The 16774-nt window shown below is 38.5% G+C and overlaps 1 protein-coding gene across 6 annotated transcripts in view; it reads right to left on the bottom strand.

Moving 5' to 3' along the window:
* The window catches only part of ART3 (ADP-ribosyltransferase 3), a 97598-nt gene that overhangs the window by 36376 nt on the left and 44448 nt on the right, over window positions 1–16774 (bottom strand). For 5 of the 6 annotated variants that reach the window (XM_021938497.2, XM_021938498.2, XM_021938499.2 and 2 more), the window contains exon 2: window positions 3–80. In XM_021938497.2, the coding sequence (XP_021794189.2) occupies window positions 3–71 (69 nt within the window). In that variant the 5' untranslated portion in view covers window positions 72–80. Of the gene's footprint in view, window positions 1–2; window positions 81–1148; window positions 1277–16774 lie in introns of those variants that run through there. The other variant, XM_031664509.1, reaches the window with a different exon arrangement.

Here is a 16774-nt window from a genome sequence, read left to right as displayed (position 1 = left end):
ACCTGGAAAATGTCCACTAGAATCATGGTTGCCAGCAGCATGGTGACTATTTCAAAATGTCCTGTCTTCATTTTTCTCTTCTAAATTAAAATAAAGAAATTTCAATTCAGTAGACTCAAAAAAGAGATGTAGGGGAGTAGAATAGGATGACACTGTGTATTTTTTCATTTAGAATGCGAGTGGATAGCATGATGGTCAGGAAGTGATTATCAATAAATTCCTAACGGGCTACAAAAGCAATTAGGCTTTATCTAGTGGTCTAACGCTCTCATTCTACAGACGAGAAAACAAAAACTCCTTAGAATTTCAGTGATTTGCTCAAGATTAAATCTGTCCATTTCCATACTCCTCCAGACATGTCATCTCTCCCACCACAGTCACTGGGAGTCAAATTTTCTTCCCATCGCTAAATCTCCCCTCAGCATGCACAGGAAATAACACGATCAGACTGAAAAACAGCAGTCTCAAATAGGTCCCCTAGCTCCCAGTTTCTAAGAATTCTCCAGGAATATGTCCATGCGCATTATCCATTCTTCTATCTTCTTTGCACATTAAGTCATGCCCTTTTGAGTGGGATGCAGGAGATGATGAGGCCATAGTGGTACAAAGCAGTGGATTGTCAGAGATGGCCCCCTTCCCACAAATACTCACAATCAAGAGAAGCCTGAGGGTAAAATAAGTGTGTTGCATAACTTTCTAAAGGCGGGAACAAGAATAAGAAGGAACTGGGTAGGCAGCAATTCTAAGATTATACAACTATTGGCTGAATGCCTAATATTCATCCCAGTATTTATGATACTGTAACTCAAATGAAGCTTCTATTTTATCCTACCAATCACCATATTCTGGATTCTAAAAATGAGAATGAACAGCACAGGGGAAGGGAGACAGTCTTCCCTTTTATAGATCATTTTGGCCTCAATTTCCCATATTTCTTCAGAAGCAGTTTTGTTTTGTTTTTACTAAAAATACTAAAATATAGTACCAACATGCTACTTTGTGTTAAACTTCTCTTTCCAAAAAAGATTTGAATATAAGATAATAGATATCTGTCACAAGGCAATATATTTTAAGCAAGCTTTGGATCAGGATTTTCCTAAAAATTGTTCATTTCTTTAGTCTGAGTGTAAATAAGTCAAAAGGTTTACCTGGCTTTTGTGCCTTTGGAGGAAGTTTAAATGATGCTAGGCCTCAAACTGACTCCCCACTCTCAGTTGTGGTAAGCGAGTCTTCAGGATGGGATGTTGTTGACAGTGAGAGCTGAGACGGGAATGCTTTTCTTTTTATAAACACCCCCAGCAGTAGCTTGGCAGTGACACATTACGCTACTTGTGTTCTGCTATTTATATCTGGCCCCCACACTATGCCTTGGAATCACTGCTGTTAACACTTTAAATCTCCAAGAGGCTGGTAAAGCCATAGCCATTCCCTTTAGCCACACAGCACGTTCGGTTCTGAGCCCACAGTTCTAGGCTTCTCTCAGAGAGAAATGACTTCCCATTCCTAATCTTTTGACACTGAGATATCAAACTAAAGCATGGATTTTACTCTAGGCTAAGTGATTCACATAACTAAGGGAACTTGCTTTGTTAATCACTGGCAATGGTGACAGCTATCACCATTCGCTCAACTAGCTTACTGTATTTCAGGTACCTTGTCAGGAGTCGGGATACACAAGCAAGTGAAACAAAGTACTAAAAAGCACTCACGATCTAATAAAAAACATGAATATGCATACTTAACCAAAATACAACATGTTAAGAATCCCAAGTATAGACAAAGTCCAGTGATAACACTAAGGAGGGAAGGATTTGGCAATGCCTGCAACTAAAGCTCTCATTTGCGTAACGTATACATGGTAAATATACTGACTGCAATGCTGAGGAACACTTAGGGTTCACTGACTGTGGATTAAAAAAACACAAAAATGTCCTAAGAAATTCACGCATACATACACCACAATGCATTAATAGAATGTTTATAGTCGCACTATTCATAATAACCCCCAAACTGGAAACCATCTAAATGTCCATCAATAGTAGAATGGTTAAACTGTAGTATATTCATACAGTGAAATTTTATATAGCATTGAAAATGAACAAACTCTGACCATATATAACAATGTGGATAAATCTCACAAAATTTTGAGTACAAAAAGAGATACAAGCATGTTTATACTATATGATTTAATTTATATCGAGAACAAAATTAGGCAAAACACTTCCAAGGCATGAGAAGTCAGAACAGAGGTCACCCTGGGTAGTAGCTAGTAACTGGGAGGGCACAGAGGAGCATCTGAGATGTTAGCTGGGTTCTGCTTTTTGCTATGGGTGCCAATTACATTGACACATTCAGTTTGTGAAAATTCAGCAAGCTATATACTTATGATATGTGTATTTTTTTGTACACACATATATTACTTCAAGAAAACATTTTCAATTATCATGAAATACACCCATGTTTACAAAATCCAACTCTACTCTTTAGAACTGAGACAACTTCCAACCTTTTCCCACCTCACTGGCTTGGCAATCCAAGATTAAATACACAGCACAGACTCACGCCCAGAAATACCATTTTTTAAAAAGCAAGAGTTTGGTTAGAAAGAAAAAAGAGAGTGTGCATGTTTTCAGGCCTTAGGCTCACAATAACCTGCTTTTAAGTCCCAGGCATGTAGGCCTACAGGAAATGAGGTAGAGAAGTTCTCCTGTTGCTGGGCTCCCAAAACCTGCCAGACTCATCTATATATCACACAAACGACAACGTTCATCAAAAAGAATAGAACAAATGCGAGATGACATTCACGGCAAGTTTGGCCTTGTTTATACCCAATGTGATTTTGTTCCATTCCTGCTTTGTTCCAGTTTTTAACTAAATTTCTTTCATTCATTCATTGAACAAATACTTGAGTCCTTAAAATGTGCTAGGAACTGTTTTAGGTACTAGAGGTATACCAGTGAACAAAATGGATAAATATCTTGCCTTTGTGAAGTTTATATTCTTGTGGGAGGAGGTAGTCAAATAACTAAAATAAGTATGTAAATTATACAAGTATGTTAGAATGTAGTGAGTGCTATGGTTTTGGCTTTCGTTTATAAGCAGCACAAAGGAGACTAGGAGTGCATGGAGTGTTTGCAATTTAAATTGGATTGTTAGGGAAGACTCACTGAAAGGTGATATTTGAGCAAAGACTTGAAAGAGATCAGTCATGAAGACTGTGGTAATCAAACACAGTGAATAGCAGGTACTAAAAGACCTGAGACAAGAGAATGCCTACTTTTGTTTGAGGAACAGTAAGCAGGTCAATATGGTTGGAATATCAGAGTAGCACAAGATAAGGGTCAGAGAGGTAAGGGGGTGGTGGGAAGACCATGTCAATCTTTGTAGGCCACTGTAAGAACACTGGCTTTCACTCTAAGAGAAAAGGAGCAAATCACAGGTTTTGAAAAGAGGTATTACATGATCTATTTTTTAAGAGGATCACTCTGGCTGTTATGCTGAGAATGGTCTGCAGGGTGAATGTAAGAAGACTAATTGACAGGTTATTATAATAATGCAAGCAGAGATTATGGTGGCTTGAATCAGGAAGGCAGCATTAAACATAATGAGAAGTAGATGTGTATGTATGTGTGTTGTTGCTGTTGCTGAAGTGGTATGAAGTGGATGTCTGAGTGTATGATGGTATGAAGTGGATGTCTGAGTGTATGTTTATGTTGTTGCTTTGTTGTTGTTTGCTTGTTAGAAACAGGCCATTTTTATTTGAGCCTGTTAAAAATCTGACTGTTGTAGGTTAGACACAGTATTTCCCGATATGATAAGGAAAAGCATTTGTGGGTTCTAAAAGTCTACTATATTTTCAAAAATGTAATAACTCACAAAGAAAATGGAAATTATCTATAAAGATACCAATTTATTATACAGTTAAAGTGCTTGTAATCTCAGAGATTTGGGAAGCCAGGGCAGGGGGATCGCTTGAAGCCAGGAGTCCTGGCCAGGGCAACACAGGGAGACTTTGTCTCTACAAAAAGTTTTAAAAATTAGCCAGGCATGTTGGCACATGCTGGGAAGTAGTCCTAGCTACTTGGGAGGCTGAGGCAGGAAGATCTCTTGAGCCCAGGAGTTCCAGATTACAGTGAGCTATGATGGTACCACTGCACCCCAGCCTGCAACAGAGCAAGACCTCGTCTCAAAAACAACAACAAAAAATGTTTAGACTTAAATGCAGGATATAATTTGAAGATTGAGGCAATAGGATGCACTGACAAACTAGATGTGGGCTGCAAGAAAAAGAGGGGAGTAAAGAATAGTTCCAAGATTTTTAGCTTGAATAACTGGAAGGATGGAGTTGTCACTGACTGACATGGAGAAGACTGTGTGTGGAAAAAGCATCCTGGAACTCAAGTGAAGAAAATATTTTCAAAACAAAGGGAAGATCAAAGGTGTTAAAAGCTTCTGATAGGTCAAGTAAGATGAGGACTGAGAACTGACCATTGGATTTAGCAATGTGGAGGACATTGAAAGTTTTGATAAGAACAGGTCTGATAGAACAGTGGGAATGAAAGCCTGGTAAGAATGGCCTAAGAAAGAATGGAAAGAGGAATTGGAGATATTGGAGATGGTTGATATCTTCAATTCTTTCAAGGAGTTTTTCTATAAAGGACATAAAAGGAATGAGGCAGTAGCTTGATGGCGGGACTGGGGAAAAGGTAAAGAAAAGAGTCCAAGAAAAATTTTTTTTTTTTGAGATAGAGTCTCGGTCTGTCACCCAGGCTGGAGTGCAGTGGCATGATCTCAGCTCACTGCAGCCTCCACCTCCCTATCTCGGCTCACTGCAGCTTCTGCCTCCCCAGTTCAAGCGATTCTCCTGCCTCAGACTCCTGAGTAGCTGCCCACCACCAAGCCTGGCTAATTTTTATATTTTTAGTAGAGATGGGGTTTCACCATGTTGGCCAGGCTGGTCTTGAACTGCTGGCCTCAAGTGATCTGCCCGCCTTGGCCTCCCAAAGTGCTGGGATTATAGGCATGAGCCACTGCGCCCAGCCAGAAAGATTTTTAAAGCAGAAAAAACCCAGCATGTTGGATATGATCTAGTAGATAGAGGAAAAAACTAATAATATAGGAGAGAGAGGGTAGAATGATTGGGTTAATCTTCTAGAGTAGGCAAAAGGGGATGAGACATAGCATACAAGCAGATGAGGTGGGCTTAGATAAGAACAGGAGCAGTTCATATAATATGAACAGGAGGAAAGGCACAGTATATTGGCAGATACTGGAAAGAAGTGGTTGCAATAAAAATTCTTTTCTACTTGCTTCAATTTTCTCAAAAAAGTAGTAACAAAAGATGATGGTTTAAGTGACAGAGATCTGAAGAAATTGGAGAAAGAATGAAACAGTCATCTAGAAAAGGAGAAGAGTGAATGCATTATGATTGCTGGGCTGCATTAAGGGCCTACTTGAATTTAAAATGAAACCACTTAAGATGGTTGTGTTTTTCTCCATCTACATTCAGTTCCATGGTAGATGCAGACTAAGCTACACTGGATTGAATAAAAACTGTAGCTTTTCCAAGCAAGGATAAAATGATTACTTTATTTTATTGAATGATTATGGGCAAAAGATCTGAATTGACACTTCACAAAGGAAGATATATAAATGACAAACAAGTAGAAAACGACGTTCAACATTATCAGCATCAGGTAAATGCAAATTAAAACCACTATACATCCACTAGAATGGTTAAAACTAAAGACTAACAACATAAAATGTTGATGAGAGTACGGAGCTACCAAAACTTTCATACATTGCTGATGGGAATGCAAGATGATACAGCTATTTTTTAAAAAACAATTTGGCAATTTTCATAAACTTATATATTTACCATATGACCCAGTAATTCTACTTATAGGAATTTATTATACTTAAAAGAAATTATTAAAGTGTGTGCTCACACCTGTCAAAGTTCATAGCAGGTTGATTCATAGTAGTCAAAAGGTAGAAACAACCCAAATGTCCATCAACTGGTAAATGGACAAACAAATGAAATAGCACTCAACAATAAAAAGGAACAAACATCCTCAAAATGTTAAACATAGGGTTACTACATGATCCAGAAATTCCACTCCTAGGAATATATCTTGGGTATATGCCCAAGATCCAGAAATTCCACTCTGAGGCCTACATCTTGGGTATGTTCACACAATAACTTGTGCACAAATGTTCACAGCAGTCTTATCTATAAATATAATAGCCAAAAAGTGGTCTAGATTTCAATCCAAATGTCCACCAACTAGTAAATGGATATACAAACTGTGATATACCCACGCAGTGGAATATGATTCCACCACAAAAAGGAATTAAGGCCGAATGCAGTGGCTCATGCCTGTAATCCCAGGACTTTGGGAGGTCGAGGCAGGGGGATCACTTGAGGTCAGGAGTTTGAGACTGGCTTGGCTAACATGGTGAAACCCTGTCTCTACTAAAAATACAAAAATTAGCCGGACATGGTGGCGTGTGCCTGTAATCCCAGTCATTCAGGAGTCTGAGGCAGGAAAATCGCTTGCACCCGGGAGGTGGAGGTTACAGTGAGCTGAGATAGCGCCACCGCACTCCAGCCTGGGTGACAGAGACAGACTCTGTCTCAAAAAAAAAAAAAAAGGAATTAAGTACTGATACATTTACATGAAATGTCCAGAATAGACAGATCTATACAGACAGAAAATAGATTAATTTTTTTTTTTTTTTTTTTTTTTTTAGGGCTGGACGTATAATGGGGAAGTAAGGAAGACTGTTAATGCATACTAGGCTTCTTTTTAGAGTACTGAAAACATTTCATCTCCCCAAAAAAGTCACCACATATCCTTTGTAGTCAATCTCCTCCCTTCACCCAAGGCTCTGGAAGTCACTGATCTTCTTCCTGTCACCAGTTTTGCCTTTCCTAGCAAGACATGTAACTATTATCATACAGTCAGTATGTCATTTTTTATGACTAACTTCTTAGCATAACACTATGAAATCTATCCATGTTGTTGCATGTATCAGTAGTTCTAAAAATGACTGCAGTGATGGTTGCACAAATCTTGACACACAATAAAAACTATTTAAGCCATGCACAGTGGTTGGGGTAGCTGAAGGAGGATCACTTGAGCCCAGGAGTTCAAGGCCACTGGGGCAACAGAATGAGACTTCATTTCTTAAAAACAAACTCATACAAGCGAATACTTTAAATGAATTTCTTTTCTTTTAAACTTTTATTTTAGGCTCAAGGGTACATGCGTAGGTTTGTTATATAGGTAAACTCGTCTCAGAGGGGTTTGTTGTACTAATTATTTCATCACCCAGGTACTAAGCCTAGTACACAACAGTTACTTTTTTCTGATCCTCTATCCTCTTCCCCTTCCCACCCTCCACCCTCAAGTAGGCCCCCAGTGCCTGTTGGTCCCCTCTTTGTGTCCATGTGTTCTCACGATTTGGCTTCCACTTACAAGTGAGAGCATGTGGTATTTGGTTTTCTGTTCCTACATCAGTTTGCTAAGGATAATGGCCTCTAGCTTCATCCATGTTCCTGTATAGGACATAATCTCATTCTTTTTTATGGCTGCATAGTATTCCATGGTGTATATGTACCACATTTTCTTTATCCAATCTTCCTAAATGAATTGTATTGTATGTGAATTATGTGAATTATATCTCAATAACCATGCTTTGAAAAAGAATGAACTATTAATACATGCCACAATATGAGCATGAGGGAACATTATTTGGGTGATGAAATGTTTTATATCATGATTGTAGTAGATGTTACGTGATGATACACATTCGTCAAAAGTCACAAAACTGTACACTTCAAATTTGTGAATTTTATTTATATTAATCATACCTAAATAAAGCAAATTTTAACAAATAACAACAAAAACTAGCTTGCCTACATACTCCCTGAAATTTGTGTATTTCAGGGAGAAAATGAAATACACAAAATGAAGATAAGGAAAGATCTTCCATGAAAGATGAGGAAAGAGAACTAGGTGAGCCAAAGAGGCCTAGAGTTGTAGTAAGATAAATACAAGGTACTTGTATCTTAGGGACTGGATGCCAAGGCAGGACATTACAGTAGTGAATGCAAATTTCTATCATCCAAAGACCAAGCAGGATCAGATACCTCAGGGAAGGCCAATGACCGCTAGAGGTCAGCACCAGAACAAGATATTTATCCAATGGCAGGCCACTGCTCTTAGGAAGAAAAAGAACTATGAATTTAAATATTTATTCAAAGAAAACTGTTTCAACTTAGAAGTGACTAAATTTTAATTGACAAGATTAAGTGTTTTTACCATTAGTTTTTACTGTTAACATGGGGGTTTGTGAACTAAGCTGATTTCCAATAAAGAGAAATACATACTCCTTTTTGCACATGATTCCTCACACTATGACATTCTGACATTGGGAAAAATTGTAGTTTGTTCTTTGTTCTGTTAGTTCTAGCTGTTAGTCTGGTCTCCAGCAATGGTGACGTTTAATTGCTAGCTCAGTAACTTAGTAATTTTTATAGATTTTGGGAAGCTGGTTGCTAAATTGCCTCATCATAGCCTCCTGGCACTGGGCATTCTAAAGACAAACAATTTCCATGCCCTCTCACCCTGTTCGGTGGCCCTCCCACAAACTCAAGATGCACTCCCTTGCCCTTGGTGGGCATCTTCTTACAGAAGATCATAAACTTGTTTGTACCCCAGTTACCTTCCCTAAGCCCAAGGGAAACCTAGGAATTCTATCATGACAACTTTGATTTTAGAAAACTGGAGAGGATCTTTTGTCCTTTCTCAATTCATTCTACTTTGTTATGTTCAACTTGTTAAATATAATGCTTCTTCTAAGAGACCTTAAAAATTCTCCAGTACGCCCAAGTGATGGTGGCAGCCACTCCAGTTGGCCTATGATGGTAGGCCATCATCCCAGCTGTGGCAGGAAGGTGTGGCCAGGGCTGCCTGTTCCACAGAGCAGGCAGGAGCCCTGCCCTTTTGGGCAGCGGTGCAATTGCTCAAACTATGGCAGCAGACTCAGGTATCCCTGTACTCTTGGGGACCTGGGAAGGCTCCCCCTGTCCTCACAAGCTCGGAAGTGCCTGCTCCCACTGCTTGGCTTCTCCCTGCTGTTGGCTCCCACTCCAATCTTGGAGCAAAGTCAGGCTGAGCCCAGGCATCATGAACAGTGGGAGGCAGAGGTGGAAGGGGGTGGGTCTCCAGTGAGGTCCCTCTGTCAGCTCAGGGAGGGCCTGAAGGCTGGGGGCCGGGTTGCCAGCTCCACTGACTGGGGTGGACACTGGTGCCTTTTAGGCCTGCCCATGACCACTCATGGGCCAAACAGCATGCACTTCCTCTCCTCTGAGGCCCATAAATAGCTGGGCTCAGCCAGAGTTGAGCAGACGACAGGATGACCAGCAGCAGAGAGGAGCTACCCTCTCTGCTAATAGCTTCAGAGATCTGCAGAGACTGCCAAGCGACCTGCCTGCAGAGAGGAGCAGACCTCAGGATGACCAGAGAGCAGAGAGGAGCTGCCCTCTCCAGGGCCTTCTTCTTCCTCACCCTTCATTTGTCTGCATACTTCATTCTTCCTGGACGCAGGACAAGAACTCGGGCAAAGGACCCACTGGCAACAGAGGTTTACAGGGGAAGAAAATCAACACCCCAAAGATCCTGTAACACAAGAAGTATGAAACGAAAAAATCTCTGCTGCTAAAGGATTCCCTGAAAATTACTACTGTGTTTCTAAACCCCTACATCAACCCCTTCTAGGGTTTCAGTCCAGAGGAGCCACAGGAGTCTGAATTCTCTTTTCTCCTTTTCTCCGTTCTAGAATCAGGTCTTCTACTCCCAATTCCTGTTAGGCATACTTCCTATGTGATACTTCTTTTGCCTTTATCCTATGTTGATAATCCTATCTTGTTCTGGCATTATCAGCCTTTTCCTTCCTTTAGACCACTAAGGATAATCTTAAAGGTTACTGGAGTACAGACAGACTTTATAAAGGGAATGAAACACATACCTATTTAGTAGTTTCAAAACAATGCATATTATCCCTACAACATTCAATATATAATGATTATATTGCTTTATTATATTTAATATATTGATGTTATATAATACAACATACTAGTATATGTATACATTATAATGTAATATATTATTATATTTGTGGACACATCCTACTGGTAAGATTTTAGGTCTCTAGGCTTTAATTCTCAACTTTCTTTCCCCCTATTGCAGTGAGAGACACGCATTCTCATCAAGTACAGGAGTCTCTATGACAATGATTTCAACAAGAGTGTGTGTGTGTGCGTGTGTGTGTGTGTGTGTTGGAGGGTTGTATCAGAGTGTGGGAGGTTCAAGAGGTCCTTGAATAAGGCCATTTCATTATAACATTAATGAGAAAAAAACCTGATTCTCAGCCAGGGCCACTGTCTGTGTGGAGCTTGCACATTCTCCCCACGTCTGTGTGGGTTTTCACTAGGGACTCTGGTTTCTTCCCACATCCCACAGATGGGCATGTTAGGAGAGAGGTTTGGAAATGAATGGATGAATACAAATTATTGTAAAATAAAAATTCCTAAAGCATACAATAATAATACAAATGCACAAGATTAAATGATTCAGTAGAAAAGCACTCAGTGAGCCCGCCATATTTGTAATTGTTTGTTTTTGAACTTTGTGGTGGTAAGAGGTGCACCTCACAATTTTTGCTTTGCAAACACTCCCTCCTTGATTGAACTCACCACCACTATGGCTACCATTACTCACGCCTGTAATCCCAGCACTTTGGGAGGCCGAGGTGGGCAGATCACTTGAGCTTAGGAGTTCGAGACCAGCCTGGCCAACATGGTAAAACCCCGTTTCTACTAAAAATACAAAAGTTAGCCAGGCATGGTGGCAGGTGCCTGTAATCCCCGCTACTTGGGAGGCTGAGGCAGGAGAATCGCTTGAACCTGGGAGGTGGAGGTTGCCGTGAGCCATGATCTCACCACCACACTCCAGCCTGGGCAACAGAGTGAGACCCTGTCTCAAAAAAAACCAATTTACTCAATATTCCAACTCCCATCTTTCTACCAACACTGATAATTGAAACAATATTGTTAGTATATTTTATAGCGTCCACTTTCAATATTCTCTTTTTGGTATTCATTTTGTAATAAGAGGACATTAGCACTGTTACCCTTCCCTTCATCTCCTTTCTGCCTTTCACCTCCCAATTTCCATCAGTAGTTCTTTTATCTTTATGTTGTCAAAATGTAATAACATTTGCTTTTTGTTCCGTAGCCATGCTTTCAGTACAGGTCTATTCTAAAATTAAAAATTAAAAAAATATGGTTTACTGCAAGTTTATTGCAATCAGGTGTATACTCTTTAGTATAAAGACAAGACATAAGTTAGGATTTTATTTCCATCTCCGCTGTTTCAATGTCATGATCACTATTCACACTCAAAACATTTTTATGTCAAGATCAAATGAATGCTCCTTTCCCATACTCCACTAATCCCTTAAAATCGTGCCCCACTTTTTGTTTCTTTCATATTTAGATCACTAAAATTTTTTATTTTTCCTTTAGTTTCTGAGTGCCTTTTTTGGTGGTGATGGTAGTGGTGATCGTAGTGGTTGTTGGGAAAAGTAATATTTGTCTCCATTATATACCTAATGTGCTTCTATTTCCAATTCTATTGCTTGGAATCCATTTTGTTCTTATTCTTGAAGACCAATTCTAACCTGGACAAACTGCTCTCCAGGCCAACAACTAGAAGATTAAAAAATCTTTCAATGGAATCCCTAGGTACTTTTTCCATTTCTTGTATTCTACAGTGTTTTTTTTTTTTTAATTTAATTTTTGTCTCATGCTACTGTATCTACAGCTTTTTGATTTATCTTTGTTTTGTAGGAATATATTCTGAAAGTATTTCCTTAAAAAGGATGCATGGAAGATAAACATTTTCAGTGCTTTCATTTTTGAAATGTGAATCTGATGAACAGTTGGGATAGTATATAATTCTAGTTTCAAAATATTTTTTCCTCAGAACTTTGTATAATACATGAATCTCTAAAAGATTTGTATAAATTCAATGTTAATGCCAAAATTATTCTATTTTTCACTATCATTGTTTTAAACTAATTCTCAAGTGCAGGCTTTATAATACTTTTAACTTTCTTGTTTTTATGTTCTCCGTCTCTGTCAAATACATATAAATACATAACTACTTTATATATATACACACACACACACACATATATATTACTACTTAAATATCTATTGGGAAATTCTCATCAAAGGAATATATATGGCACAACCAGAGAGACCTTATTGTAAGTCCATTTTCTAATTTTTTCAGCAAAATTCAGGATTTTTTCATATTTTCTTTTTGTGAATCTTGTCTTCCTAACTAGAGATTTAAGCTTCTTTTAATCTCATTTTAAACTCCTCATTTCTCTCCCCATTACTTCCAGCTTAAAATGGTATAAGTTACAGAGAATATATTCAAGATTTAGTTAAGAGAGATTTGCTCAGCAATGCTTTTAACTCTTTCTGAATTATATCTTGAATCTAGTATATACTTATTTCTAATTGTAATAAGTTTTTACAATGACTCATTCATTCATTACGTTTTATCTACAAATGTTTATTGAGCACCTACCACAGGCTAAGCACTATTCTAGGTGTTGGGATGTTATCAGTGAACAAAATAAAAATCCCTGCCTCCAGGAAGCTCACATCCATCAAGTAGTAGAAAAAAAGGAGGAAGGCAATAAACAATGAAAATAATAAATTAGTAATTACGCAGTGAAAGAGATAAAGTAAGAATGAAGAAATGTGAAGTGTGGGGAGTTGGGGCATACTATAGTATTAAATAGAGTGATCAAGGTAGGCCTCACTGAGAGAGTGAATTTTAGCAAAAACCTGAAGAAGGTAAGGGACTTAAACAAGTGATTAGCTGTAGGAAAGTATTCCTTACAGAGAGAATAGCTGGAAGTGTATTGTTCAATGGCCACTAGCCACCACATGTAGTTACTGTGCATTTGAAATGTGATTTGGTTTATAAAAACAAATTTTTAACTGCATTTAATTTAAATTTAAAAACTGATAATTGATTTATAGGAAAAATTTTAAGTATATTTGAAACAACTCAGGCATGTAAATCTATATTTCAACTATAAATTTTATAAAGTGTATATACAGATCAAGTATTTCTAATGGAAATTTCATATCCAAATGAGAAATGCTACTGCCTGTGTAAAATATTCACAGGATTTCAAACACACAGTATTTAAAAAATGGTGAAACATCCCATTAATATATATTTGGTTAAATAAGTTATTAAAATGATTTTCACTTCCTTCTTTTTGTCTTTTGATATGGAGCTACTAGAAAACTTAAAACTACATATGTGGCTCACATTTTGTTTATTTTGGACAACACTGAGCTAGAATACAGAGCCTGCCTATTATGCCTGAGGAAAACCAGGATGGCTCAGAGGTGACTGGGGCTGAGTGGGTTAAGTATAGAAAATAAGGTCAGAGAGGTAAAGGGTCCATGCCATATATGTCTTCATATACCTTTACTTTTTATCTATACTAATAGCATAAATTATTATGATAGCATAAATTATCTATGATAATAGCAATGACAGAAATTACAAGGTTAAAGGCAGAATTGACATCTGCAACCACTATCTTTGCTGTGGGAAATTTCTAGGAAACCATTTGGCTCTATTAACTGTGCCTCTATCGGTGCTGTAACATGGCACAGGTAGGATGGTGGTTAGAAAGGGATTATAGTTAAGCCTCATTAAAGTCCTGGCAGTGAGCAGGACTGAACAGTCTTCAAAGAGTAAATCTACCAAATTCCCATGATGCCAGGCCTAGAGAGACTCTAGCAGTGTCAAGCCAGATCCAGCCCAGGATTCCTTCTTTCATTTATTCTCCATATTCCTCCCGCCCATTGTCTCCTTCCATTCAAGATTGCTTCTCCTCAAATATTTTAATCTGCATTTTTCTCCATATAAAAATCTATGTTGATTAACATAGATTTAAGAAGAAGAGTTTAAATGGGATGGAAAATGATCTACTGCTATTCATTTATCAGCTGTAAGATGTCCAGATGACCAAAACAGGACCTTCTGAATTGAGGACACAAAACCTAATTTTTGTTTTGTGTCCTCAGGTACACAGGACCTAATTTACTGATTGGAAAGGCCTTGTGGAAGTTATTCCTTCCTCATAGGAGGGAAAAAAAAAAAGAAAGAAAAAGTTTTACTTTTAGCCCTGTACATTTCCTTTTTAAATGCAGGAAGGGGCACTATTAAGTAGGTGAGCATTTTACATAACATGAAGAATAAAGCAAAATTGTCCCTGGGTATGACTAATGTTGTAATTAAGAATTTAGTTATTCATAAGGAAGAGAGCTGCCTAACCAGGAACTTTTCTTTTTTTTTTTTGAGACGGAGTCTGGCTCTGTGGCCCAGGCTGGAGTGCAGTGGTGTGATCTTGGTTCACTGCAAGCTCCGCCTCCTGGGTTCACGCCATTCTCCTGCCTCAGCCTCCCGTGTAGCTGGGACTACAGGCGCCGGCCACCGCACTCGGCTAATTTTTTGTATTTTTAGTAGAGACGGGGTTTCACCGTGTTAGCCAGGATGGTCTCGGCCTCCCAAAGTGCTGGGATTACAGGCGTGAGCCACTGCGCCCGGCCACAGGAACTTTTCTACCAGGCTGTAACACAAGCAGAAAATACTTTTATGTTAAGCCACTGATATTTCAGCATTTTTGTGTTATAGCAGCTAGCACTGTCATAACTAACAGTTTTTTTTGAGGTTTAAAAGTTTATTTTACAACCATGTAATTGTACAAACGATATAAACAGAAGTCAGATAAAATCTTAGTACATATATAGTAATAAAGCATAAACTATTACAGAAAATTTGAGACAAAGTTGTACATAAGTACTTACAAAGGCAATTAAGCTTCCCCGGTCTATGGGAATACAAAAGTTGCCAGCAATTAATTTACATTACAAAAAAGGAAAACCATTATTTATGCTATCGCAAAAGCAATACCCTTACAAGTAAAAACAGTCTCCACTTGATATTAGTGATTTGAAAAACCTAGCGCATCTACAACTATTGTTTAATCAAAACTTTTCACTGACTCAACATTTATCACTTAAATGCAGATGTAAAATAACCTTGCATGGCAAACATGTTTACTCTGTGCTAATGAAACTGTGAAACAGTTCCTCCTCTCAAGTTCACAGACAAGTCAATCAATGATTGACTACAGAACAGACTGGTGGGTGTTACAAAAAAAGACCTGCCCAGGGGACCACTAGGGGTGGAGGAAGAACACCTGGGTCTCACTCACTGGGCACTTAGTGCTTTCAGTTTTATCTGTAAACCAGGGGACGACTACATTAATATTGTATGAATACACTGCTACTGGGAAAAGCATTCATTCAACAGATGCCCACTGCATACTCTGTACCAGGTATTGTGTTAAGGGCTGAAACAGGGAAGGACAAGGCACATCCTACTGGGGCTTGCAGTGCGGGCAGGTGCTGAGCTAATGCACACACACAAGGGCCACACCGGAGCAAGGACCTGTCTCTCTGAATGAATAATCTCCGACATGGTAAAAGAGCTAACTGTATTTCAAAAGGTGAAACAAAACTTTTTTTGCTTTGTTATGCATGTTTCAAATCGATCAGTGGTTCAGGCCTGGAGTATGCATCAGAATTATCTGTGAAGCTCAGTAAAAGTGCTGATGCCAGAGCCCATTCAAAGCTTATTGCTTCAGAACCACTGGGGACCTGGCAGTTCTGATGTGCACACCTAGTCAAGAATCCTTTAAAGGCTGATAAAGCAATCTTGAAACCACTGTCAATGCAAAAGTGGATGCTCCTCATTAATAAGAACTCAAAAAATAAACTACAGCTAGTATAAGACTTGTTTTTTGTGCCTATAAAACCCATCCAAGTGTTAGAAAGCTACTTTCTAACTATAAAGTTCTATCCAAAAAGACTTGCAGTCAAAACACCGAGCCAAAAAAAAAAAAAAAAAGGCACCACAGCATGGACCTCGACATGCAAAGGCCTACTATGTGCTGATAGTGTAAGCAATCTGTGTGCATGTGTACATATGCATCTGTTTTCAGGGGAAGAAAAGCAGTTAAAGCCAATTAAGGTTATGAATTCTTGCTACTACTTTAATATTAAACCTTTAAGTGAAAATTGATTGAACGCTATTACAAATGTGGCAAACTGACATAGCTGGTTTACTGCACAAACTTTAATGTCAAAGGGACTAGATCAGAGCTCCAGTCTCACTTATTGGACATATAACATTGTGCAGGTCACTTAACTTATCTGGGCCACAGTTCCTGCACCTCAGGAAAATGGAAGTAACTGCTTCATTTACAGAGCTATTAAATGAAAGAAATGAGAAAACTATAAACCAACATCGAAGCCTAAATTACTACTTAGTATTTGTTTTAAAGTCTAGTACAATTGCAATGTTTTTAATAAAAAAACTCATTGATAGGTGAATTTTTACAATATATCTAGAAGCAGCATTTAATATTAAAAACTTAATTTTTGAAAGAGTACACAACCAGGCAGGGTGGAGTGGTTAATGACTGCAATCTTAACACTTTGGGAGGCCAAGATGGGAGGATCACCAGAGGCCAGGAGTTCGAGACCAGCCTGGTCAACACAGTGAGACCCCAACTGTTTTTTTTTTTTTTTTTTTGAGAC

The sequence above is a fragment of the Papio anubis genome, chromosome 3, assembly GCF_008728515.1.
Source record: "Papio anubis isolate 15944 chromosome 3, Panubis1.0, whole genome shotgun sequence".
NCBI classification, from domain to species: Eukaryota; Metazoa; Chordata; class Mammalia; order Primates; family Cercopithecidae; genus Papio; species Papio anubis.
This window is presented reverse-complemented; position numbering and strand designations above follow the sequence as displayed.